General features: G+C 40.3%; 1 protein-coding gene across 10 annotated transcripts in view; it reads left to right on the top strand.

Annotated features, from left to right (window-relative positions):
* The first annotated feature begins 5,949 nt into the window (after positions 1-5,949).
* The window catches only part of CPT1A (carnitine palmitoyltransferase 1A), a 41,756-nt gene continuing 20,036 nt past the window's right edge, over positions 5,950-27,669 (top strand). For 2 of the 10 annotated variants that reach the window (XM_030482009.1, XM_030482018.1), the window contains exons 1-9: positions 5,950-6,071; positions 10,454-10,637; positions 19,932-20,094; positions 20,879-21,018; positions 21,422-21,593; positions 24,820-24,921; positions 25,644-25,781; positions 26,497-26,574; positions 27,258-27,365. In XM_030482009.1, coding sequence (XP_030337869.1) covers positions 19,954-20,094; positions 20,879-21,018; positions 21,422-21,593; positions 24,820-24,921; positions 25,644-25,781; positions 26,497-26,574; positions 27,258-27,365 — 879 coding nt within the window. In that variant the 5' untranslated portion in view covers positions 5,950-6,071; positions 10,454-10,637; positions 19,932-19,953. Of the gene's footprint in view, positions 6,072-6,315; positions 6,409-6,547; positions 6,742-10,453; positions 10,638-12,962; positions 13,227-19,714; positions 19,793-19,931; positions 20,095-20,864; positions 21,019-21,421; positions 21,594-22,493; positions 22,557-24,819; positions 24,922-25,643; positions 25,782-26,496; positions 26,575-27,257; positions 27,366-27,669 lie in introns of those variants that run through there. The other 8 variants (XM_030482013.1, XM_030482014.1, XM_030482010.1 and 5 more) reach the window with 8 other exon arrangements.

Raw genomic sequence — 27,669 nt, forward strand, 5'->3', positions numbered from 1 at the left:
TCTTTATGCATTAGCACAATGAATCAATAAAGGAGCTGTGATATTTGCTGTCACAACAAGCACACAAGCATACCAGAGTATCTGATGAGGAAGACAATCAGGTGTGGAGGGTGCTGAGGCCCAACAGCTGTAGCAAGGACAACACACAGAGCATCATGCCATGCTAGACCTGCCCCTAGCAGTAGCCTACACACCACTACTGCGGGTGAGGAGCTGCAAAAGTAACCTGAATGCGCAGTATAACTATGCAGGGAGACTTTATATTGCTTTTCTTCCATGCAAGCATTGTCTGTGCCCAAGCTGCCTCATACTTACTTTCTCATGTCCTGCTCCAATTTTTGGAGGATCTTTTTCCCTCTTCTTACCCACTCAGCACTTTGCTTTGCTTGAGTTGGTGGTACTATAGATGTTAAAGGAAATACATTGCAAATAAATTATGCTTTATTATGGCCACAGATACAGAAAGATAAGGAAATTCAATAGAAAAGGTACAAAGGTAGGTTTTAATAGTATGTATGTGCACATTTGGCTTTGACTGAAGACAAGACTTGCATACACTGCAAATCTACAGGGTCTTAAAATCTCTTGGCTATGCATTATACATCTGAAACAAAGTCCGTGGAATTGAGCTCATATTGCAGCCTGTTCATGGAAATCTACTGCTACGATAGGAGAGCAACTACAACACAGACAGTTTTTACTTTGGCATGAACATTATACTGGAAGTCAGCTCCGTTTCAAGACTTTGTGTTGTCAGAATACCCTTCTCTTTCCTGAAATGGTGTTTGGGCTCTGTGGGTCTTGCTTTGATTGCTGTGACTATGTTGTGACAAATAGTTAATACCATTGTCCGCGCAGACCTATGTGGGTAGCAAACAAACAAGTTCTGCTTCCATCCAATAGATTACACCAGGAAATAGTATATACAGTATCTGTTGCTCAATGAGAAATGAAAAAAAAAATCTGCAGTACGAACTCCTTCAGTTATGCCTCACAATTGAAACTGTTAATGAAAACTGTGCTCAGTTTGTGAGCAGCTGACAGTCTGAGTGAAAGATTTTCTACTGACAGTGGGTTTTTCTAAATATTTCACAAGTACACATAATAGTGTCTTCCCAAAGCATCTGCCAGATCCTTCAATCTGAACAAATGAGGCTCTAAATAACTTTCCAAATAATCTTAACATAAACCTCTACTTTTTGCTAAAAAATGATGGTGTGTGTTTTCAAGCCAGAGAGTTTTATTTCTCAAAGTTTATCAAAGTTTAGGGAGTGTCACAAACACAGCCACTCTTAGATTGCAGCATTCACCATGGTTTTTTATAATACGCAGTGACCTTTAGTATTGTATTTTGACTTGTTCCCTTACCTTAGAAAACCTCCAGCTACATACTTTCCTTTCAAAGCTTGGCCAGGCTCCATTTTGCTACTGTTAACATAACCTTAGGCACATGTTGTGAGGATTGTAAGTCATGTCCTTCATACCTGGGATGTCGTTCATCATCTCACATATGGGATAATATCAGGAGATCTGCATTCCTCACCCAGTGTGACTGTGAGGACAAAGACAGAAGTGAGAAATACGCAAAGTAAGAGAAAAAGTGAAACATTAGAAGGAGAGAAATAAAAACCAGGATATCTAAAAATTTGGGGGGGGGGGGCAGATCTGTCACTTGCTGTTCCTATCAAATAGCCTCTTAATACGTTTTGTTCTGAGTGGAGGATCCCCTACAAGCTTGCCCAGAAGGGCTATCTCCTCTGTATGCCGTGGCAGTACTATTCATTTTGCTCTTACTGGTCAATATGTATTAAAAATAACTTGGAGAGATAATCAATTGTTTGGAACGTGGTGCTTTGGGTATGCAGATGTCGCTTAATTTCTTTTGGACTCTTCTGCCAAAGGTGCTCAGGCACTTTTAGAAAATCTCAATGGAGTCTACCCAGGATTGCTTGATTACAAATTTAACATTTCCTGAAAAACTTAGGTACCTGCTAAGTTTATAGACATTTTGGTCAGCAACATATTAGACCTATCCCCTTCTCAATGGATGTTGATTAGTGCTTGTGTTCACTTAGCTCCTCAGTCATCCCCTCAGAGGTAATGTTACTACAGGTAAGAATATCTTGGGTGTACAAAATAGTAATACCAGGCACTGGGAGCATAACCCTAGCCACGGAGAATTCTTGGATCAGAGCTGGGGCAGTTAGGTGGGTTTTCACCACCTGAAAAGTTGTCAGTGTGTAATTTCTAAGGCAATAACATATTACTTACTGGTTAAAAATAGCATCTGCAAGCGTTCACTTTACAAGGAGACCATAAAGTCTGCCTAGTTTGGCAGAGCACTGAAAAGGTACGCTTGTTTTATTTTGGTTTATAAACTCTAAGCAAAACCTGTGACATGTTCTGAGTGATCATTTTGCAATTCCTGAATGAATGAACTTAAATACAAAATGCTTGTTCCACTCAAGAAAAATTAATACACTAAAAGCAAATAATCAGTTCTAAAAATTATATGGTTTAGGAGAAGAGGGTCATAACTATTTTCCCAAATCATCTTTCTGCTGTTGCAATCACAGATGTGCAGTATATGTTCTCTGTTAGGTCTGCCACAGGATAGACTGATAACCCTTTTGCCAACCTGTCAAGTGAGGCTAGTAGTATCCATTTTATCTGGTTAAAAAACAGCAGGGCAAGATATGGCAAATCACTCTGTTCTGTTTAAATATCTGTTGAACTGTTACTGTATCTTCACGAGAAAGTATTTAAGAATGGACAAAGACCAAGGCAGATCAAAGTCTGAGACATTACTGTGCTGGCAGAGCTTGGTGTTACTCAGTGTAACAACAGTGCCTGAGATGGTTGACTCATAGCAATAAGGAGGCCTGGAAGATAGGAGTGGTCTGGAACACGTAAACTGAAATTTCAGTCTGCTGAGGCACAGATAAATGTGACTTGTCATTTATTATTTTGATTTCTTTGGATTACAAGATCATAGTTAATTACTAGGGAAGTCTTACTACACCAAGCACACGTGGGCTGTGTTGATAAGGCTCGTAATATTTTTTTTTAAATTAAAAAAATGTCAATTACAGAGGAAAAATTGACTTACCATTTCAGAGCAATGAAAGGTTGCTACAGAAACACAGGCCACACTGCAGGCCTGTAGGTGACTACAGCTGCAGAGAGGAGAGGCAGAATCATCTTATGCCATTAGCTGAAGAAACATGGTTAGCAGAGGAGATAGAGCACTTCAGCAGTACATGTTGCCACAATAAAAGACACAGAATGTTCTGATTAGGACAGTCTTACAAAAGGACCTGACTTGCTCCTTGAGGAGAGAGCCTGACCTAGGAGTCAGTGTCAGTACTGCTGGGACCCACTCACAGGGTTATCTGCCAGCTAAACAGAGCCAAGTCAGGTTTGCCAAGTTGCAATCTATGCAGCCTTATGTAATGCAAAACATTTCATGTCTTTACTAAGGTTAGCTGCAGGAGGCTTAGAGTCATGTTAAAGTAAGCACTCTATCTTGGTATTCCCTAATTCATGACAGCTTGCACAATTACTTGGAAAACAAAATAATTAACACCAGCATCTGTTCCTAGCTGACTGATCCCTCCTGATTCCATGTGTAGATGAAAACGTTGACTGCAGACTAAGATAGAATGAGTGAAAGCAGATTTAGGTAAATTTTTTTTATATTTCAAAGGGAAAAGGCACCTGGAAGATTAAAAAAAAAAGACCCAACAAGACATTCACACATAATGAAAAACATACAGGGTTTTTTTCTAAGCTATTAATTCCCTTCTTGTAACTGTCTGCTATGGCCAAAAATACATAGATATGAATATTGCTGAACCTGGGGGTGTAGCTGGATTTGTAGTGATTTATGCTTTTGCTTTCTTTCTCTCCTGCTCATATTAATAGATCTGAATCCCTCTTTTTCTCATCCTCCCCTTGCTTCCATCTAGGCTTTGTTTACTTCTGAAAGAATAACATCTTAAAATTGCATCATTAGGATGAGAACACTAGAAAGGAAAATTCTGACCAGAAGGGGGGTTTTCTTTTCCTTGACATAGCATGATCTTTAGTGTAAAGGAGAGGCTTAATCTGTAGTGTCCATGCGTCTGGATTTGGTCACATGTTTGCGTGCTTTGGAGGCTCCAGCCGCATCCTGGAAATTGCAGCAGGCAGGAGTATGTGGTGGGTGGGTCTGCCCACAAAGGAAAAATGTATGAATCCCAACTCATACTAGTTCAAAGAAGAGACTTCATACTCACACCACTGCAGTCTGGCAGGGCCATAACCTCCTTCTGGGACAGAGCAGTCTTCCTGCTGTTATCATACCTAAATCAAAGAGAGCTTCAGATATTCAAGCTCCGAGCTCTTGAAAGTGGCCAGTCCATTACAAATTTAAAAAGTACTCCTTTCAAATTGAGGCCGACACATATGCTTTCATTTTAAATACTTTAATGATTTTGCATTTTTTAAAGAATGCAACTACTTTTGCTGAGATGTATTGAGTGTACTTGTTTCCTTCAAATCCCAGTATTTGTTGGAGCAGGGAGGCTGGCTTATCCTTCCCAGGGAGTCCAAATTGGCTCCATGGCCTCACCCCAAACCTCCAGCTTAGGACTTCCATATAGAAGGGGCCATGACTGAGAGCTGTTGCTGGCCCACACCTTCTTTTGGCAACCCCTACACGGCCCCACCATCAGAGGAGCTCTGTACGTGTGCTGCTTCTTAAGGATCTCACTCACCTACTGCCTCAAACTAGCCAGAACTCAGGTTCAAAAGTGAAAACCACCGCTGAGGCTTCCCACAAAGACAGGAGCCAGGAGTGAGAGTTGTTAGTGGCCTTCACCTTCATATGGGGCCCCATTCACAGCCCCACCCACATGCATGTTCTGTGCTTGCATAGCCTCCAAAGTATTTATCTGACTTACTGCCTAACTCTAGCCACAGGCCAAAAGAGAGAACCTCCAGTGGAGTTTCCCACTCAGAATAGGTCAAGGCTAAAGTTATTTCTAACTCTCAGTTTTCCTTGGCAGTCCCCTCACATAATCACAAATACCAGTGCTTTGCACTTTCTCTTCTACTTCCTCACCTGCTCCTCACCCTAGCCAAAGCTTTGCCTCAAAAGAGAAAGATCTCTAGCTAGGGCTCCTGCTCAGGAGGGGCCAGGACATAAAGCTGTTGCTGGCCTACACCTTCCCTTGCAAGCCCCATCAATGCAGGGACCTAAACTTGTGCTGCCTCCTAAGGATCTCCCTCACTGACTGCCTCACTGTGGTGGAGCTCAGGTCCAAAAGAGAAAACCTCCAGCACAGGTTCCCACACGGAAGGAACCAAGGGTGAGAGCTGCTGCTGCTGGCCCTCACCTTCCCTTGGAAACCCATTCACAGCCCCACCAACGGTGCTGTTGTGCATGTACTCCAACACTGAAGCCTTTGCCTTGCCAGAGCCCAGGAAAGTAGAGGATAGCCATTGCCTAGGGCTCCGTGCAGAAGGGGCTGGGACTGAAAGCTGTTTGTAGATCTTCATTTTCTACGGCAGTACCTTCACAGCACCACCAAACAGGTCCCCCGCATGCAGTGCCTTCCCAGGGTGCGCCTCTTCCCACACACACTTACACCCCCGGCGCCTCTGCTCACAACCCCCAGCGCTTCCTTCCCCAGGGCGGCTGAGGTCATGGGGGCGGTGTTCCGCGGTGGCTGCGAGAACCGGCCTGCTGCTGGCTCAGACCCTCCACCCCGGTTCCCTCAGGGCTCTGCTTTCCCCCTGTCCCGAGGTCACAGACCAACCTGCCAATCACAGCCCAGCCCAACCCGCCCCTCCCCGCCTATCAGTGCCCACCTCGCTTCCCGCCTCGACTCCGCCCTCACGGGCCGCGCCCTGCACCTCCTCCCCTGCCCCGTCCTGGGCCCGCCCCCCCGCCTCCGGCAGCCAATGGGGGAGCGGGCGGCAAGCGGGGTGTGTGAGGGAGCGGCCGTTGCTCACTCGCGCCCCGCTCGCACCGCTGCCCCGCTCGGCCCGCCCTGCCTCAGTGCCGGTAGCCGCCATTCCCTCAGCAGGTGAGTGTGTATGGACGTGTGTGTGTGCGGGGAGCCCCGGTCGCCGGCAGCGTGCCCCGGGTAGATGTGGGCGCAGGTTCTCGGCCGCCGGCTTTCCCGGCGCGGCTGGGCTTAGCTCCGGCGCCTGGGGGCGGTGGGCTCCGGCGGTCCAAGGGGAACGGGGTAGGGGACAGCGGCGGGCCGTGCTCCGATGTGCCCGGCTGATTCACTGCGGGCTTCCGCCCTCCCCCTCGCTCCCCTCCTCCCTTCCCCATCCAGGACGCGCCCACAAGCGCACCGCGGTCCGCGCTGGGGCTGAGGGAGGACGAGACCGGAGTCAGGCGGACGGGCTCGGTTGGTCTGGTTTTAACCTAATTATTATTAGGGCAAGCGTGAAGTTGTGTGGTAAATGTGCGAGTGCGCCGGGTGCTGTTTCCCTAAGCGGGGCTTATGCTGGCGGGAGGAAAGGGTGACAACGCAGGGCGGGTGGTGGCAGCGGGGCTGCATCCCGGCGATGCCGGCGGGCCAGTGAAGGAGGAAGGAAAGGCCCTTACGGTGTCCTTGGCATCCGGATCGAGTTTTCCCCTGGCGTAAGGGTTAGTGCGCTACTGCCGCAGATGAGGGAACGGGGGGAGACGCGGAGCAGGAGGAGAGACACCGAAGGTGACATCGGTGACCCGCAGCTTCGCGGGTTAGTGGCGCTGCTTTGACCCATTGCCAGGGCGAGTTTCAGCTCTGTAGAAGTGTGCGTGCGGCTTGATGTAAGCGGTGCGTTTGCAAGTGTGCGTAAACTGAATACTAAGTGTGTGTGAGAGAGACTGGTCCGTATGCTCATGTGATTGCAAGCAGTGAAACCTTTAAAAACTACGGTCGCTGCAAACTGCTTCTGAGATAAAACGCTTTCCATCTGTGTTCTTTTCATGGTGTGGTAGGTTTACTGGCTGCGAATTCTAATTAGACTTGTTGCAAAAGGTATATTAAGATTTTTGCAGCATCTCGGAATCTTTTTTTTTTTTTCCTCATTTTTGCACAGCTTTCATTACTTGCAATAGTTTCTGGCTTAAATAGAAAAAATCAACCTAAAATATGACTTCAGTTATAATAGATCCATACCAGTGTTGATGGGACTGTGACAGGAAGCACCTTGTCTGGAAGGAGAAAAGTGCGAAGTAGGATCAAGACAAATACCTCATTCTTCCTCTTACCTGGCAATTTGTCAGCACTTAAAGGACAATTGCATTGAAACTCTGCAGTCCAGAGGAGGTTACTGGACAGAAAACTACTGCTTCCTTATCACATGTTTGTAGGAGCGTAGCACTGAGAAATGGGAAGATCTAATGCCTTCATTCTCCTTTCCTTAAGCAATTATATTTCCCAAGTGTCTGACCTCTTCAATTTCCTGATCTACAAGCTCTTCTGTGTGTTTTCTGGCCACTGTGAATGGATGCTACCTAAAAGAAGTGTTGTAGTCTTCAGTGGTAATTAGCGGGTTCTTTTCCTGTTGTGACCATACTGATACGTAAACTGATAAATACCAGGTAATGACAGCACGGGTGATACTGGAGGTCAGTGCAATGTGAATCTTTATTAGTTTAGGAAGTGTATCTTTACGTGATTACACAGTACCAGGCTTTGTCATAGCTGTGACTTTAAGAGCCCTCAGATCTACTTACTTTTCAAATTTCGGGGTATCACAGCCTTGATTCGAGAGCTCCTTCCAGGTATAAAACATTAATCTTGGTTAAAGAAAACTAACATCAAACAACTGAGGCTTTTTGGCACTGAACGGGAATAGGACCAGTTCAGTTGCACAAGCCAAGTGCACCTTTTTGTTTCGCTCCAGGCTTTGAGATATCCTTCGCTCCCTCCGTGGCCCGCGGCCGTTCTCCTGGGACAGCCGCGGCCTGGCGCTGGCAGTGCCCCGGGGCCCGCAGCGGCGGGGGGGGCCGGGGCCGGGGCGGGGCGGGGCCGGGCCGGGCCGTTGTTGGCCTGCGCGGCGCTGCGGCGGCGCGACCTTTCCCCCACTTCTTGGGAGCGGTCACGTGAGCGGGCGCGGCGGGGGGAGCCTGGGCTGAGCCGGCAGATCCCCGCGGTGTGGGAACCGGGGCGGGTAAGGCGCACGCTGCGGAGCGAACACAACCGAGTGCCGGCTCTGGAGCGGCCAGCGAGTAGGTGTGCGCTGGGCAGGGAACGTCCTCGTTCGCTGCGTGCAGGGGTAGTAGCTTCCAGAGCGTGACGGGTTTTGGAAAATCTTGGGTAAAAGGCGACCTAAGTGAATGCTTCTCTGTAAAACAAAACATAACAACCAACAAACAACGTCCACCGCCCCTCTCCCCCCCCAACTATATTTTTTAAGTATTCTCAAACCATTTTCTTAGTTCTCCAGCGTGCTGCATCATTATCCTTAACAATGCTGCTGTATCATAGTCCTGAACTATGATCAGAGGGCTGGAGGGCCTCTCCTATGAAGACAGGCTGGAAGAGCTGGGCTTATTCAGCCTGGAGAAGAGAAGGCTCCAGGGAGACCTTAGAGCAGCTTCCAGTGCCCAAAGGGGGGGACAAGAAATCTGGAGAGGGGCTTTTGATAAAGGCATGTCAAACAGGATAAGGAATGTCAAACATGACGGGACAAGGGGGACTGGCTTTAAACTGGCAGAGGGGAGATTTAGATGAGATATTAGGAGGAAGTTCTTCCCCGTGAGGGTAGTGAGGCCCTGGCACAGGTTGCCCAGAGAAGCTGTGGCTGCCCCATCCCTGGCAGTGTTCAAGAACAGGTTGGACGGGGCTTGGAGCAACCTGGTCTAGTGGAAGGTGTCCCTGCCTGTGGCAGGGGGTTGGAACTGGATGAGCTTTGAGGTCCCTTCCACCCAAATAATTCTTTGATTCCACATGTTCAGAAAAACAAGATCTAAATGACTGAAAAGCATCCCTCTTTTTCATTTTTTTAATTTTTTCCTTTTTTTTCTTCCCTTTTTTTTTTTTTTTTTTTTTTCCTTTCCCCTCCCCAAGCCTGGATTGTGAATGGTCAATTTAGATATTTAAAAAATGTTTGGAACCAGTTATTCAGTCTTTCAACCTTATATAGGCTGAAAGACCTTATTCAGGTCTTTCCACCTTGTACAGTAAAAGATCTCCTGCATGAGCAATCCATCCAGTTTGCCTTTGGTCAAACACAAACATTGTTGTCTCTCTTCCAGGACCTGCAGTCCTAAAATGTGACATCATGCATGTCTCTTAGAAGTCCTGCCATTCCAGAAATATTTGCTGCTACAGTGAAGATAATAATTCTTCTTTACTGCATGAGCATAGAAGCTCATTAATGCAAGGAGAGTGAGAGAAGGGATAAAACTCATATAATCTGAATGCCTAGCTTTGTTTTTTATAGTAATACTAAAAAGAAGTACCCAGATCTAGAGCCCAGTTTTTGAGGGATGGGGGAGGCTTCTGCATGATATGATAACTGCCAATGCTCTAGTTTTATATGCTTATCTCTTACTCAGCAAGATTCTGAATTTCTAGAAGGTCAGAGGAGGCAGCTTTCTGTGATGTGTACAATAATAACATGTACTGCAACAGAGACTAGAATAATCTAAGAGTTCTAGGAAGAGTATAGGATGTCCTACCCTGTATAGGGGGAAAATAACCCATAAATAATATGACAGTTGTAAAAAAAATTTTGATTACATTTGTGGAGCACATCAGTGTTTTGGAGTCTTTTTTTGTTGAAGTGTACGTTTTTGAAGCATCTTTTATAGGACCATCCTATTTGGGAAGATAAGAGAGGCCATATGATTCAGAAACTGTAGGGATTAATATTCCTTTGTGTTAGCCTAGTAATTAATACATTGTCTACGACAGCCAGTCTCCTCTGCTACTTTGCCTGACTGTCTCAAGTTTGATCAGGTGGGAAGACAACTTACTATCTGAGGCTTTTCTCCTGAAAGTGCCAGTGAAAACAGTCTGTTCTGTGAACATCTCTCCAAGAAAACTTAATGGCATGTGTTGGCTGGAATGGATGTTAAAAGCTTGCAGGCAAACACTTGGATGTCTCAAGCTAAAGTCTGAAACTAGAGTTGGAGTCTAGCCCCTGAGATCAACTTGCTTATCACATTAGCTAGTGTTCACTATTGAGCCCTCAGAAATGACTAAGTGGGTAGCAGATGAACGACCTTTCATTCCACAGTTGCTTACCAACTCAGTCCTGTTAAATGAAGACAGATTGATCTAGACAATACATTCATCCAGTGCAATGGAAAACAGTGTTTCAGAACTGCTGTTTGTGACTATTCTCCCCATTGCCATCAGTTTTCTAAAGTGCTTCCAGTCTGATCCAGTCCCTCTGAGCAGTTGAAAGCTATGTGTGAATTAAAGCTCAAGCTGTTTTTCTTGTCTTTATATTTCAGAGCTGCAACTGACTGCCATTGCTGTAGTGTAATGTCTATTGGGAGCTAGAAGTATTGGAATGAATCTGCCTTTTACTGTCTCCTAACCCATTCAAGATTCCAGCTGCAGTGAGCTTGTGGACAGATTTGATTTCTGTGTGAGAAATAGACCTCAAGTCTGCTTTTAAGGAAGACAGCTGTTCAGGTATGCTTACACTTCATTCATTGGTCTGTCTGTTGTTATCTCTTCCCTTTCATATAGACCCACCCCACTTTACTACTTGGGAAGGGGATAAAGAAACTGGCCCAAAATTCCAAAGAAGATGCCTGCAGAGTGTAGCTAATATTCACCCACAGGTGATCTTGGATAATTTTTGAGGACAAGACACAAGCTGATAAGTTTGTCAATGGGACAGCAAGTTACTGCAAGCTCCTTAGCAGTTCTGATTCCAAACTGTATGCTGTAGGTGACGTTTGCAGTAGGTCACGGTGTTGCTGTACCTGGGCAAATACATGTATTTAGTTCTCCACTTTGGCTTGGACTACAACATTTATTCATTTTTTTGATGGGAGAAATTCTTTAAGGCATTTGCAATTCCAAGGGACCACAGCTGTCAGCTGTAGATGAGAGTGGGAATGATTGGAGCCAATGATCAGCAACAACCAAAGATGAAAATTTATATGTCAAATGATGGCTGTTGGAGGAGACGCTTCTGTCTCTTTCCAAGTGACTTAAGCCACTTCAGTCATAGCATGATAACTTTACTTTGGGGACCCTATGAGAACTGCCACATAAACAACAAATTCAGCTTCTAGGAGGCTTAAACTGATTTTAATTTTAAAACTGCGTAAGTCAGACACAACTAAAGTGGCAAGGAAGAGCCTGTCAGTTTAACTTTGTTTTCATCAATCAACTATGATTTGATCTGAATGCCACGTTAATTCAAGTTTTAAAAGAGAGTGAATCTTTGGTTTCTGTTTTATTTCTATGCCATAGTCATTAGGTTTACCTGAGAAGCCCTGTTGAATTAATTTAATCTACCTGACTATTTATTGCACAGAAATTATTTGGCTTCACTCCTTTCAGAGTTCTCTTAATGACTTTGTGTCTGTAGAATATGATTAACCATTGCAAGGTAGGTGAGTTATTGGTAAGACTTAAGAGCAGCAAGTATCAGTATCTTATATGCTTAAGCATGATTAGATATTTTTGAATGTTAGTATGCAAGGAAAAATAGAAATTCTCAAGTGAATAACAGCATCTGGTTAATCTTTATAGTGAGTTCAGAAGTCAGTGCCTTGCGGAATACCACGTGAACTGTGAATAACCTGTCTAATCTTTCTGAGACTTTGATACCTTGTTGCCTTGTTGCAAAAGTGTAGCATACACTGCAAGAAAGTGGCATTAGCTAGTAAAATATCCAAGAAACAGATACAAGAGGAACCAGACAGTCTTTCTAGTCATATGTTTAAATGTTCGAGCTGTATATTTTGTACTGCTTACTGAAGATTTTGTAGATCGAAACCTGAATTTCCTTTGAAAGGCAGAAAATTCTAGGCAATTCTGATCTTTGTGTTTCTGTTAAACTGAATGTTTTAGCTTTAGTTTTAACTTTGTTTAACTGTGCATCTGAAGAGCACTAGATACACGTGAGTAAAAGCAGTCTTGGCATCCTTTTGACTTTCTCTGGTTAGCTCCTTACTTTATTGATCCTCTAGCATTAGAAGCAGGATTATTTGGGCATTTATCTCAGATGGTGGGAAGGCAGTCACTCACGTGAGAGCAGATAGGACCTTGAGTTACTGAAATCAGTATATACCATACAGCATACACTGTAGTGTCTGAAACTATTGCATTTATAGCAAATTCCATGAAAACACTTTAATGGCTTCACATTGACTCATCCTATTAAATTAAGAAAGCCTGTATTATCAATAATAAAACCAATGTTTCCTCTAGATAGGTATAAATATGTAACATTAAATACCAAGGGCTTATTTTTCATTAGGAGTTTGTACTGTTTGCTTCCATATCACTGCAGTATACATGGCACTGAAGGTCAGCTCCAGAAATCTACCTGCTGCCTTAAAGCTAGCAGACTCTCATCGGACAGTGTAATGGTGTTTGAAATACCAACACACACTTAAAAACCTTGTAAAATGACACACTGGTGCTTTTTAGCGAGGGCAAAATTACTGGAATAATGTTGAAAAATTCAGATGAATCATAGTCTGAGAAGTTCATGCAAAATCTCTGTAAAAATTCTACTGCAAAATCCAGCTTCTTTTATCCTCCAAACTAATAGTACATTTTTGTCAGTTGCAGAAAATTTGTTTTTTTTCAATGTTTGACCATTACTACCAATTTGACTTCCAAGGTGTTCTGTTCATTTAAAACAATTGAAGCACAGGATTTCTTGTTCGGGCCTTAGTGTTCTGAAGTAAGATTTTATATTTCTTTTTTTCTTTTTTTCTTTTTTCTTTTTTTTTTTTTTTAATTAATTAATTAATTTTTTTTATTTTTAAGCAGATCTGTTGTGAGGACCCCTACATTAAGTTTCATTAAGTATCTTTGCTAGGTATACTGTTAAAACTGTATTAAAAATAGGATTGGTGCTTCAAGCCCTTAATCCTCTTAGTGGCTCTTCACTGGACTCTTTCCAAAAGTTCTATTTCCTTCTCTTACTGGGGAGCCCAGAACTGGACACAGTATTTGAGATGGGGACTCACCAGCATTGAGTAGAAGGGAAGAGTCACCCCCTCAAGCTCGTGGTAACACTCCTCCTAAAGTACCACAGGATTCTGTTTGCTGCCTTTGCTGCACCGGCACTTTGCTGGCTTGTGTGCAACTTGTTGCAGAGTTGCTTTCCAGCAGCCAGCCTCCAGTGTGTATTAGTGTATGGGGTTACTCCTCCCTAGGTGCAGGACTTTGCACTTCTGTTTATTGAACCTAATAAGCTTTCAGCCTGGCTGTTTCTCCAGAGCCTGTTGAGGTCCATCTGGATGGCAGTGAATCCTCTGGTCTGTCAGCTACTACCCCTTGTTTCAGGCCCTGTACTTGTAAATCCATCTGCAGTTCGTTGGGGTTTTTTTTTCTGTCTTCAACTTTTTGACAGCTACTACTTTTGCATCAAACATCTGGAAGAGTGTCAAACTGATAAACTTCAGAACTTCTGCAGATTTCAGACAGGTGAAAACATACTTGATGAATGTTACTAATACAGCTGCACTTATAAAAAGTGTTTTGGAAGACACTAACCCTTTGCATTTGTGTAAGAAGAGGTCGTGTTCCTTGATGTGATATGCTTTTTGGGTTGGAGAACTTTGAGTATTTTTCAATAGAAACAAACTCAAGCAACCTTGATTATCTGTAGATTTCATCTACTTCTGGGATGGCTGTGTAGGTCAGTGTTGCCATTAAACTGTGGTTGGTGGCAAAGCGTGGATGTAAACGTATTCACTAGCAAGTTATTTTAGGATGTTGGTACTGGCTTTGTTGTGCTTCACTACATAAAGTAGTCTGACCTACTTTGTGTAGGTGGTACTGAAGGCTTGGGCTGACAGGAGCATCCATAACAGAAATCTGAAGAGAAATTTGGAATAATGCATTCATAGATTTGGAGGGACATCTCAGTGTTTGCAATTCTCTTGCTTTTAGTTAGTGTCTGGTATGAAATTAACAGATTTAAGCACAAACAATTACTCATTGATTTCTACAAAACAGAATGCATTTATAGTTTTTGCTTTCTAGGAGAGCAGAAAATGCAAATTTCTAGTAATAGCTTAAACAGGTAAGAGAAAACACTTGATCACTGTCTCAGCACAAACACAGTGCGGGTGTTCTGGTGTTTTAATACTGGCTCTCATTTTAAGTCTGTCCTCAGACTCTTAGAATTCAGTGATCTATCCTGAAGTGTCAAAATGTGTTAACAAATGAATATACAAATGAAATTTGTCTGGTTTTCTTCCAAAAGCTGTAGCAAGCTCATCTCCAGAAGTGAGATCTGATGTTTGGACAATGGAATACTGGATAATCAACTTCTTCAATGTTTTCAATATTTAAACAAGTTTCAGAGAAGTCTCCTCTTAAGAGAACTCGTGGGAGTTCCAGAATTGTTTTCTGTTCTGTATGGCTGCTTGTAACATTCAAGCAGTAACTCTTACTGCTTTGCATATTGATAGAAATGGAATTCCACCCCCTTTTCTCCTTGAAATAAACTGTTTTGGGGGCAGAGACACTGGAGCACTTTCTTGGTTTTCCAAGAACTTCTGAATTCAAGGTGTCTCGCTTTGAATGGAAATCTTAGTATAGTTCTAAGTATCTTTCCTAACTAAATTTGTCTTTAATGTACTTTCAACCACTCTCTTCAATTCCCATCCTTGAAACTTCCTTATACAATGTAATTGTGAATGATGCAGTATCAGTTTTCTTCTCTACACCATTTCTATTTCCTATTTGAAACCCAACTGCTAAGCTAAATCTTGAAGTTGTAAGTTTATTTTTAAAAGGGAGTGAATTCTTCAAGGTCAGGTTTCTTGTTGGTTTTGTTGTTTTGTTGCTTTCGTTTCTTTATTGGTGGTACCTTGCAGCTGTATAAAGTTATGAGGGCTTCCAGGTGCTTCAGAATTCAGAACTGCCATCATACTTCAAGATGCAACATGTTCTAGCTCTTAGCACAGGGACATATAATGCTGCAAGTCTACTTACCATCTATGACCAGCCAGTGGTTTGGGTGCCAGAGATGTCTGTTTGAGGCCTCTAAAGGTATGAAACCTGTGTGGGGTGGTATGTAGTAGTGTTCTCAGAGAAACTGTATGCAGCAGTCAATGCTTTTCCAAGACAACTACTTTGATTGCTAAAGTAGAATAATTGGAAATAATTGCTTTGTGAGCTTAGTTTGGTTACTGACAGGTGTATGCCCTGTATATCTATAAAGAGATACCAAAAATCGTGAGGAAACCCTCAAACTAAATTGTTGAGGTAGCTTGAAAGTGAGGGTCATAGAATTAAGTCTTTCATCAAGGTTTTAGCTGTTCTGGGTCATGTGGATAAGACTTCTCTCCAGTTTTTCTTTTCATTTGTTAACTTGCTTTCTTGCAGGAAAAAGAGCTATAGATGTGAAAACTACATTAGTTAAATAGTATGTCACTTTCCAATGGACATTTGGGCTCCTGCCAAGGAGAAATGGCAGGGTTTCCTCTATTTCAAGAGGAATAGGATATGGGGGAAAAAAACTGATTGCATGAGCCAAGCAACGTATGGAAAGCAAGTGGCTAAGATGAGCTCTGAGATAAGAGGTGACATCCCCTTAAAGCAGAGGAGTTGCTTTTTTTGAGGTAGAGGTGGCGACTACTTTTTTTTTTTTTTTTTAGCACTATCATTTTATCTATATAAAGCTTATGAAATCTACAGAAACATACTCAATAGCATTTCCAAAATTCATACTTCAGGAATTAATTCCTTGGTTTGTGCAATGTACTGTAATACTTCTAATTTTTGCATCGTGGCTTGGAGCTATTTAAGATGCACATAGTAATTCTTTCACTGTCTTTTAGACATTGTGTTCTGTGTTATGTCCTTCAGAGGGACATTACCAACCACAGGTGACTTCTTGCATGCCTGACTAAATGGAAGCATCCTACACGTGGGATCTCTTTTAGCTTGCAGGGCTGAGGCCCTTATCTCATCCTGTGGCTAGAGGAACATGTAATCCCTAATACAGAGTTGACTGTTCAGTGTCTGCAACCTGAAATCATAAGGTCTGTGAGCAGCCTGTGAGTTAAACCTCCATCTTCATAGCGTAAATATCCTGAAACTGCAGAAACAGCAGTCTGAGGAAGCTTCATGCATAGCAGTCATACCATGGTTTTTCAGAACATCAGGTCTATCAGGACTCAGGCCTTCTGGTATGCTGTGTATTTTCTTGACTTAAAAGTGACATTTAACCCAGCAGTTCTTGTTTATAACAATGGAAAAAGATGTGGTAAGTTTGGATTGGCTCAAGTAGAGGTATGAAAAGGGAAGAGGAGAAACATCTGCAGTTGTTACAGCATGTCAGAACTGAAGTAAAACCAGAAAAGAGCAAGGAAGAGGCAGCTTTCTCCTTTAATTAAAAGCAAAACCAACATAACCTTCCAACTTTTAAGGGACAAGTATGTTTTTTAAGATCCATTAATATTATGAGAGAACACTGAAAGGAAAGAAAACAGCTATTCTTACTTTTAGATTACCTTTAGAAATCATTATGAAGTGTTTTTCCCCTTTAAGCAGGACTTGGCCAAACTGTTAATCAGGTCAAAAGCTCTTGTTTGTGGCTCTCTGTTGGGAATGGGGTTAATTGGTATATGCTGTACAGAAATATTTTGCTGACCAAAATGTCTGAAGTTAGAAGAAGTTATTGTTTCAGTGTTAGCTGATTGATGTGGGCGCTGCCTTACTAACATTGGCAAGTCAAATTTGTAAGTCAACGCATGCTCCTCCAGCCTGTGCCCTTTTACCTACTTAGCTAGCAAGCACGTGACAGCAGAGGAATGCAAAGGAGGGGAAGTGTACAGCAGCTTATGATTAAATTGGCTTTTAAGGAGGAAAATAAGTATTCAAAGACAGGGACTTCAGGAAGTCTTTGCTGTTCAGCCACCATAATTCAGAACAATCTTACAGGCTTAAGAGTTTTCTTAAATAAAGGAAAAGGATATGAAAAGAAACAAGACATACAATTGTTTCACATCTGAGGGTCAAGTAATACAGTCCTAGAACTAGGCTGGTCTTTGTTTTCAGGGCTTGTTTACTTGATTCAGGATTAATTCTTGCTGGATTATTTTTTTTTTCATTTGTGAATAAGGAATATTTTCCTTATTGAAGCTTATTGACTGTTTATTTATGCTCTTTTTCTGCCTTGGACAGTAGAAATGCATATGCCTAAAAAGGGAAGGGTTCTTGAAATTCTTTTCTTCAGAAACAGAGAGGAGGGTAGTTAGAAAGTCACGGGAGAGTTGAAGGGTAATAGAAACTAGTCGATCTGATACTTAAGACACTGGCATTCCAGAATACAAAATTCCATGAGTGAACTGGAGAACTGTTGGCCATTCTTGAGACAAATCCAGGTGCCTGATTCTCTCTATGGGGAGATAGTTGTTTTTGTTGGGAGTGTAGGGGGTTTTTCATTTGTTTGTTTATCCCAGTCTTACTAGTACTAGAGTATTGCTAAACAGATGATGAATTCGTAACTTCGAGTGCCTTTTGCAAACCCTGTTAAGTCCAGGGCATACCATATATTGCTGTTGCCTGTCTCCATTTTATTGCTCTCTTGCAGTTTTGGTCTCAGTGTCCAAGCGCACAATTTAAATGAATGGACAGCTGACTTTGACTTCCTGATACTTGTCTCTAGCAAGGCCCCTATGAATAAGCAGTTGTTGGCAACTGAGTCATTAAGTACTACAAATGGCAGTTGTTACTAGGCCATGAAACTGGTGTTCAAAGCTGATTTGGTTTCTTTGTTGTCCTAATCAGACATTGTACATGCATAGATCAAATTGCATGCTATCTGTATAACACAGTGAGCTTTAGCTACCCTTCTGGAAACCCAGAAGCCTGATTCACCCAGAACTCTGCCTCTAAAACTTGAGCAGTGGCTGATGGATTTGAGAGATGTGTGAATTACTATCAGCCACTGTAGCAGCATTGCAGAGGTTGAGCATTGGGGGCTGGTCTAGGGATAGGCACTTTTAATATTGTAAACAGTCGCTACCTATTACTCAGCAGCCTTGCTAGATTCTGTGCAACAACACTTTCCTTTTTCATCTCTGCCTAATGCTCCTTCTCTTCCTATATTGTGTGTTTATTTCCTAAGTCTACTATTACTGCAGCATTCCCAGTTCTTGTATTCCCTAGCTGTCTACTTGTACACCTTTGCACTCTTCTTTGCGCTTCAGATGACTTTGACATAGTAGAATGTTAACAGACTAGAGGAGCAGTACTACAGTCTAATAGACTGCTTTTAAAGTGCCAGCTAAACTGCACTGATAATTCTCACATGCAGGGGTTAAATGTCTACCAGAATTAAAGTTTAATTACAAAGCCTAAGCTTCAGGTTTGCAAAAGAAATGTAAATTTCAGCCTTTAGGATTCAAAAGGCATGAAGTAGTTGTACTTTCTTTTGATTTTTGTTTAAGTAGTAATGTCAATGCTACCTTAAAACACTTAGTATTGACAATATTGTGTTTTGTACCAGTAGAAATGTGAAATTGAAATTTGCCCTTGAATCCTGCCCTACAGATAGGATTATGGATTCCTCTACCTTTTTGCCACTTCTAAGAGGATGTTGTTTTTACAGTTATGCACAGAAGTTTTGGTAAGCTAATGAATGAATGTAGACAAAATACTTTGAAGTCATGACGATCTCCTCAGGAATATGTAGTTTGGACCATTTCAATGTTATGTGGTCAGCAAAAATCTATGTTCTGATTGTAAGTGCTCAAACCATATTAGTCTGAATTAATGATGAGCAGAGGTAACTTCCAGGATGTTTATGTACAAATGCTGGTTAAAGAAAGAAGCTATGAAGATGAGCTGATAAATATGAGCATACAGTTCAGTTTGAATTGGCTGTATCCTCAGAGAAAGTTGGGATGTAACTGTGATTCTGTTTACATGTTTATATTTGTTTTAACTTCAAGTAGTACGTAGTTGAGCCTGTTATGCCTACCCACTGTGATGGTCTTTGGTCTATATTGGCATGGTTGCTGATACTTGTGGGTAATTAAACTGGGCTTCAGTTGAATTAAATTTCCTCTTAATTTCAGATTTGCTTGTGTGAAGGTCATCTTTCTGACAGCTGTGATTTTGTTCCTTCAACTCTGCATAGTCTGGATTTGGCATTTATTTGCCAGTCTGAACTCAGAGCTGCAGGAGCTATAGTGTCTTACTGCTGGGACGAATCAGCTTGAAATTAATATATGAAAAAAACTCAGAGAAAAATATGGCCAGAAGCATCTCTGTTTTGCTAGCTGAGGTGAAAACTTCCAATACCTTTTGTTTCAAAATGTTGAGGGGGAAAAAAAAAACCCAAAGCAAAACCCCAAAACATAACCCCAAAACATTTTCTGAATCTTTCATCATTAGAGAGAGAGATGCTATGTACCTGCCATTTGCTTTTTCCAAATACTATGGCTTTAATTTTCTGCTCTGAATTTTTATATATTGCGTGCACACATGATATTCAACTTGCTGTGATCCTGCCAAAAGGCCTGAATTACATGAGAATGTTTTGCTTCCATTTTCCACTGCTGTGGCTAGAAGAGTTACCTTAATTAACATACAGATACTCAGACTGAAGCACAAGCATAGCCTGTAAGGAAGAGGCAAGTACTGTATGTAAATCTGGCATACTTTGAAATATTTTCCAAAATCAGGGTGTAGAAGATATCTTGCCAGAAACAGACTAGCTTCTAGTTCCTTTGAACAAAAAGGAAATAATTTTTTAACTTTGCTTTTTGACAGAACTACAGAACTCACTCTGAAGATGGCAGAAGCTTATCAAGCAGTAGCTTTTCAATTTACAGTAACTCCAGATGGGATTGACCTGCGAATGAGCCATGAGGCACTCAAACAAATTTACCTATCTGGTGTCCATTCATGGAAGAAAAAGTTCATCAGATTCAAGGTATTTCAAATTAGTCAAGTCCACCAAACTTGAGGGTTATTTAACATTATATAGATTGATTGAAGTTTTGTTTAGGTAATTTTTTTTTTTTCCCCTTTATGGCAAATAGAGTTCTTTATTGTGGAAGACTTTTGTGAGTTTTAGTTAAGACAAGGGATACTGAGGAAGGTAATATGGGGTCATGCTGTAAAGACTGAAAGGGTGCATGTGTTTGATTTATTCTGTGGAAGCAAGATGTAACAGATGTTGAAATTAACAATGGATTTAATATACTTCATTCTCTTCATAATACCTCATGTAATTACATAATCCTTTAACATAAGTCAGAAATATAACTAGTTGTGATTTTTAGTGTCATATTATTTAGAGGTACAAGACTGCACTCTCAATTTTATGTATTCTATGCCAAAATTAAGTTTTCAAATTAAGGAGAATCTCTGCTGTTTTCAGAAAGTTACCCAAACATCTATTTTGTATAAGTTATGCTAAGTAGTAATGTTTGTGTTGAAGTATAGATTGTTGTGAATTTATTTTTTTGTTCATGGGATCATAAATGGTAAGTATGTATTTTATTAGTAGCAAACTAGGTAAGCTACAAGCTAACTTTAACATCTCTTTCAAAAACGTATTTTTAACAGTAGTCAATAAAATCTTCTTATAAAGCTGTGAGAAGGACTGTTTAAAACTAAATGACTTAAATGTGTTGATTTTTGTTTCCTTCCATGGTAATATGAAGTCAACCACTTTGGTATGAAAAAAATTATGTGAAGGCTTTTCTTTCCAGAATGGAATTATCACTGGCGTTTTCCCTGCTAGCCCATCTAGCTGGTTTATTGTACTTGTGGGTGTGATGTCAACGATGTATGCCAAAATTGATCCTTCTTTAGGATTAATAGCTAAAATCAACCGAACGCTTGACACAACGTAAGTAGACTGAAAAGGTACTGTTTCTCTAAAGGAAACCAATTTTATTTGTAGCTACTCTTAAAGCTAATCCTGTTAAAGAGAATCAGTGTTTGAACAGTACGTTTGTGATGGAGTAAGCGCAATAAGCAGATGTATGAGGATATGAAAACAGTAGGTTGTTATACCAGTATTACTACATTGTTTTCTGAGTTTTTGGGAATCACATTTGGCAACTTCTGTGGCCTTTCATCTTACTGCATGGGAGGGTGTTTGGAAAGGAGTTTATGAAAAAGGGCTAAACAGGCGTGAAACTTGTGTAATGTCTGCCTGCAGTACCATTAGACTTAGGTTTGCAATACTAGGTTCTCTTTAGAACTTAAACTGATGTTAACTGGCACGTGCTGATTTTTGTTTTAAATAGTGGCTATATGTCAAACCAAACACAGAACATCGTGAGTGGAATACTTTTCGGCACAGGGCTTTGGGTTGCCCTTATTGTCACAATGCGCTACTCTCTCAAAATGCTGCTTTCCTATCATGGTTGGATGTTTGATGAACATGGCAAACTTTCTCCAGGCACCAGGATCTGGATGGTAAGGATCTATTTTCTTGATGTTTCATCTTCTATCTGATCTACATTTAAAACTCTAAAAATAAAGTTTTATAGGTTTTTTTTCCTTTCTTGTGTGTTCTGTGTCATGGGACAGGAGAACCCAACAGGCTGTTGGGTAGGTATTTCTACTAATTACTGTCATCCTTCTGATACTGTAATTAAACTATTCAGGATGGCCTTGTGGAAGGAAGAGTAAACACTGCAAGAATAACTTCAGTATTTGCCAATGCCTTGAGGCTGTGTGACTCAAATACACCTACTTTTTCTCTATGTGCAAGTACAGCTTGAAGAACTTGGGCTGCAGCTGCACCAAAGAATCTTGTCCTCCCCAGAAAGTGCTATCCTAATTCTTGTTGAAATGTTAGGATTTATAGTCATCTGTTATTAATTTAATCTTATGCTTAAAGACAGTACTGAATGTCCTTTCAATCGATTTCATTCTATGCCTCCAAAATGAATTGGAGAAAAAGCCTAAGACTGGTAGCTTGTTACCCAGTTTTCACATAAGCACAAGGTGAGAGTTATCTGGCTCCTGTTGATTACTGTGGTGCTTTGGAAAAGGGTCTTAAAAGGATGTGGCAGGTATAAAGTGAGGAAATGTGTGTGTATATATAGGTGCTCCAAGAGATGAAGTGTTGTTTTTTTTTTTTCTTGGACACAGTTTTTTCAATTCACTTTTGCCTGTATTGTTGTAGAAATAACTTAAGTGCCCTATTATGACAAAATCAGTCTCTGTAGTGTCAAAAATCAACCAGTGTGTGTTAGACTTAACACCATGTTATGGTTTATTATGAAATATGTTCAAGAACAGGTATCCAGAATGGTACATTAAAATAGATTTTAATGTTCATGTGTTACAAATGAAATTTCTAATTGATAGTTTCTCCTGGAAGCGGTATCAGGAGCCTCATGACACGAATTTGTACAGTACAGGCTCTAAATGGTAAGGCTTTCTGTCAATTGCTTGAAGCTGTACATGTCTGGGGTTACAGCATGTCCTACCAGACAGATATTATATTGCCTTATCAACCTTAAACAGTACGAATTGTAATGCTACTTACCATGCTTTGTTGCATATTGTATTTGCAAATTTTTGTCTATTATATGTTGCATATGTATTTTGCTGTGCACTTTATATGTTTTAAAAAGCAGAACACTATAAGGGTGTATGTCCAGCAGTGTCTTATCTATACTTAATATGGAGTTCTATTTTAATACCATATTCTCTTTAGCTAGTCCCAACAAAAGAGAAGACTGGTTTCTTTAGGAAAACAGTATCAACTACCTTAGCTTTCTAGATTTTTATTATCCTTTAATATTGTCAAATTTCCTGGACACGTTTTTCTGGATTATATGTGATTTTCTTTTTTCTTAGCTATCATGAATATACTTTCTTCTGTTCGAATAGTCAAGCAGATCAAAAACCTGAGCTCTGATTTCAGTCACGTTACAAAGCGATTTTTTTTTTCAGGCTGGTTGGAAGTCTGGTGGCAGTTTTAATGTATGTGTTTAATCTCCTAAACTCAAATTTCCCATACCAGGATTAGGAGAAAAATGCAAGTATTAATTGCAGTTAAAAAAAAAAAAAAAGTTAAATAATAATAATCTGTGAACAGATGCAACATATGCTAGAATGAGATTATTTGCTGTATTTGCATATGAAATCAGAGATGTAATTAACTACATGTGTCTGTTGGATCACTTTAATGGTTTCAAACTGTTATGAATTCTCTACAAGTTTACTGCAGAGAGAAATACTGTGAAATGTGCTTGCTGTTTTTGCCACTTGAGCAGGTACTCTCTGCCTCAAGTTAATTTCATCTTTTCCTGTCGTAAATGTTCTAGAATAAATTTGTCTCCAAGTATGGAATTACATTTTCTTATGAAAAACCGAGTGGGGTTTGTTTTTTTTCCTTCCTCCTCACCTGGCTTCAAATTTATCTTTTCATGAAGCACAACTAGTTTTCATTGGGTTGATCACTGTGGTGTACCAGGTACATCTGACAACTCTGAAACAGATTGTCCATTGCAGGGAGGTCTTTGTTGTTTGTAATATTCTGTAATTCTTAATACTTTTGTGCTGCCTTAAACAGCCTCCTCTAGCTGTGCTGACCAGAGAAATTGAGTGAGCGAAAAACTCCTCAGTTTTAACAAGTAGATTTGTCAGTTGTGGGGGGTATAGAAGGGAGAAATTTAATAGTGAAATGACATCCTTTCTCATTGGTCTTTAATCTTAATTCGCCTATTGATTTGACTTCAACAATAGAAGTTCCACTGGGTTCTTATACTTGACCTTAATTTCATGCGGAAATAGGCTTGTAATGTCAAAATCCTTTCCTGCATGGCCTGTAAATTGCATAGTCTAGACTTTCAGCCTAGTGTGTGCCACAGCTAAGAAGCAGGCATAAATAGAAATGCTGCTTCTGTCTTCGGGCTTCCATGGAAAACCGCAGATGCTTTAATATTTGAAGCTAAGAGGGGAATGGTCATCTCTGGCTCTTTCATTTTGTTTTGGTGGTGGTGTTTTTTTTTTTTAACACAAGCACTGAGTATAACACTGGCATGCTTGCACAATTTGGTGTGTTCAAATCATGCAGTAGACTACCTGAGATAGACTCATGCTTGAAGAAACTCCCTGTAACATCAATGCTATTATTAATGTTGAGCTGTATCTTCGGAAAATATTAAACCATGATTCCAAAGCATTATTATCATTTTTAAAGGTGGCTATAGTTATCTAGAATCTTTAGCTGGGTCATGGGCTTGGTTAGTGATTCCTGTTTTCAAGTACAACAGAGGTATTTTGCAGTATCTACTATATAGTAAAAGATCAACTGTTAGACTTGCTTTTTAATCTTTACAGAGAGAAATGTATGAAGAAAAGAAGTGCTAAGTAACTGTCTCTATTTTCTGTTGAGATCAAGGTGTGCCATTCATAAACAACAATATTGCCTAACGACCAGTAGATAGTCAAGAATGACTATAACTGTCTCTCTTCCACTGACATGTTGTTTAACCCTTAGGAAGTTAGTTTATGTCAGTGCCTTTTTTAATTTGTGAAACAGTGATAAATATGATAGTTTGCTAAATTTAGTACTGTATAATTTGCCAGTGAAAAGAACTGAGTTACACTTTATTACTCTGTCATTTTTCTTTTGTTGAACCTAATAATTTGAGGTGTATATTTTGTTTTTGCTTTTCTTCAGACACTTGTAAAACTCTTCTCGGGACGTAAACCCATGTTGTACAGTTTCCAGGCATCTTTACCACGATTGCCAGTTCCAGCTGTTAAAGACACAGTCAATCGGGTGTGTATATTTATTAATTCATTTTCTTCAGTAACATTGAATCCATATTTAGATGCCCTAGAAGTTGTTGGTCTTTTGTTGTTTTTGTTTTTTGTTTTTTTACCATGTCTTATAAGAAGTATTAAAAGATAGTGTTAATATGGTGTCATGGATGAAAACTTCTGCACAGAAATTAAAGCAGAGGCTATGACAAACCACTGAAACTGGTGACAGTTTGAAGCTAATGTAATTCATATTGGATGATGTGATGTCTGATGTAAAACTGTGCAACAAAGTGTGATTTGAGGGTTTTGAAACTTCGTGGTTTTCTTATCTTCCACAGCTTGAATATAAAATGTGTTTTATGACACAAAACCTTATAGCAATATCTGTAAGTAGGACACTGTCACAGAAACCACAGGTTGGATTTCTAGACAAAAAAATCTCGTTGCCTGATACTGAAGAAACTGCATGTCTTCTATTCTGAGTGGAAAATTTATCTTTAGAGAAGTAGTCTCTTCCACTTGTGATTTTCTGACAAATGTCTGGAAAAAGATCTCATTTTTGTAGTTTGCAGGCAGATGTTTAGAAGAGTATATACTCTTACTTTAACAGCGTGGTATTTGCAACCTTATGAATTGAGCCTGGATAATCTTTGTTTACAGTTTAAATGCTTTACGTAGGAACAGTGCGAAGCTATGTATCAGTTACATACTGAAACTGATTCTTCTCGTGTATTCTAGTATCTGGAATCAGTTCGGCCACTTATGGATGATGAAGAGTTCAGAAGAATGGAGGGTCTTGCCAAAGATTTTGCGTTTAATTTGGGACCAAGGCTTCAGTGGTATTTGAAACTAAAATCCTGGTGGGCCACAAACTATGTAAGCAGAAAAATAGGAGGCTCAATTTTTCAATAGACATACCTTAATTTGTTCCCTGTTGCCCTTTTTGGCTTAATTTGTTCCCTGTTGCCCTTTCATCTTTCTTAAATGTAAAAGAAGGCAATTGAAACCGCCTAATACTTTTGTAAACTGCACAGAATATAACTTGTGTGGTTTGGTTAACAGTCTGGTGAATGGAACTTGAAAGAATAAATCCTCATTTTGTGTTCATTATTCCGGAGCAGGTGATTTAGCATTTGCCATTACGATTGCTTTTTCTTTTTTCGTCTGTTCTGTGGTTTGGTTGGTTTTTTTTTGGTGGAGGGTTGTTTGGGGTTTTTTGGCTGTGTGGGTTGGTGGGGTTTTTTTGTTGGTGGTGGTGTGGGTATTTTTTATTTTTTTTTTTTTCCTGCGTGCATAGTTTGGTTTTGGTTTTTGTTTGTTGTTGTTTTGTGGTGTGTGTGTGTTTGTTTTTGGTTTTACCAAAAAGAAAACCCAAACCCAACATCATAGTGAGAACTGTAAGATAATTCCTGATTTTCCCTGAAGTTCAACAGAAATTAGGATTTTCTTTGTTTCTCTTTTTCAAGTAGGAAGGCAAGCTAGCAGTTTCCTTTCTGCTTCTGTATGGAATGTTGTATTGCGGAGTCATTAACGTAGAAGACAAACTGGAAGTAATGAAATTTTACTGTTTTTCTTTGTCTTCCTGCTGTAGGTTAGTGATTGGTGGGAAGAATATGTCTACCTTAGAGGACGTGGACCAATAATGGTTAATAGTAACTATTTTGCAATGGTAAGTAAATAATATAAACACCTTATGTGTCAAAGAAGCACAGTAAAATTTCTGCCAGGTATCTTATTTCATTATATCTTCCTGTTTAGAAATCCATTGCCACTGAGTATGTGACCTTGGTTTTTCTTCCTTTTAGGAAAAACATTTAATGTGCAGCCAAAGTCTTCAAGTACAGGGCTATGTTAATAATAAAATGTTTTGCCACTTAGGCAAACTCATGTAGTAGTGACGCTACACAGTTTTGTGCTTGCTGCAACAAGCAATGCTTTCAAAAGCTCTATGTAAAACTTCATGGGTAACACAATTCAACAAGGTGTGCGCTCATATTCACAAATGTCTTTACAGGAAGTAAAACTGTAAAAAGATACTAAAATTTAAAGTAGAAAGAAGAAGTATGGCAGTCTTGGATTCAAGTTTTAAGTAACATTGTCTTTTCTACTGGGATGATGAACAGCTATCAATTATATTTCAGGACTGATGCTGTTTAAGGAGATTGGTTGTTGAAGAAATTTAAGTTTCAAGTCATCAACTCACTGCACTAGTGCACTTAATATATTTTAAAGTCTTTTCCATATTAACCAGAATAAACTATAAGGAAGTGGATGAGAAGTATTATCAGTACTTCTTTTTATTCTGAATGTAGTCTGGTAATCATTAACTTATGTTTCCTATGTACTTTATAGGACTTCCTTTATTTATCTCCCACAACCGTGCAGGCAGCTAGAGCTGGTAATGTTATCCATGCCATCCTGCTCTATCGGAAAAAACTGGACAGACAAGAAATCAAGCCAGTATGTATATCAGTTTTAAGTGGCCTTTGGTCTTTTTCCAGCGCAATCTGCAAGAAGTTGATCTGTTTTCAGAATGGGAGAGGAGAGGAATGTTTTATTTTCAGAACTACATGTAAAATGTTTGGGACCACAAATTTTGTTATATCTTGGTTATCACTTGAATTGCATATGGGCAGAAACTACCAATTATCAGAAACACAGGATTCTGTCATGCCAATTAATTGCAGTATTTAGAATTAATGTATGTATTTGTCCAAAAGACTGATACTTGTACTTGAATATGTTAAGCATTCCATATAACAGA

The sequence above is a fragment of the Strigops habroptila genome, chromosome 4 (genome assembly GCF_004027225.2).
Source record: "Strigops habroptila isolate Jane chromosome 4, bStrHab1.2.pri, whole genome shotgun sequence".
NCBI lineage: Eukaryota > Metazoa > Chordata > Aves > Psittaciformes > Psittacidae > Strigops > Strigops habroptila.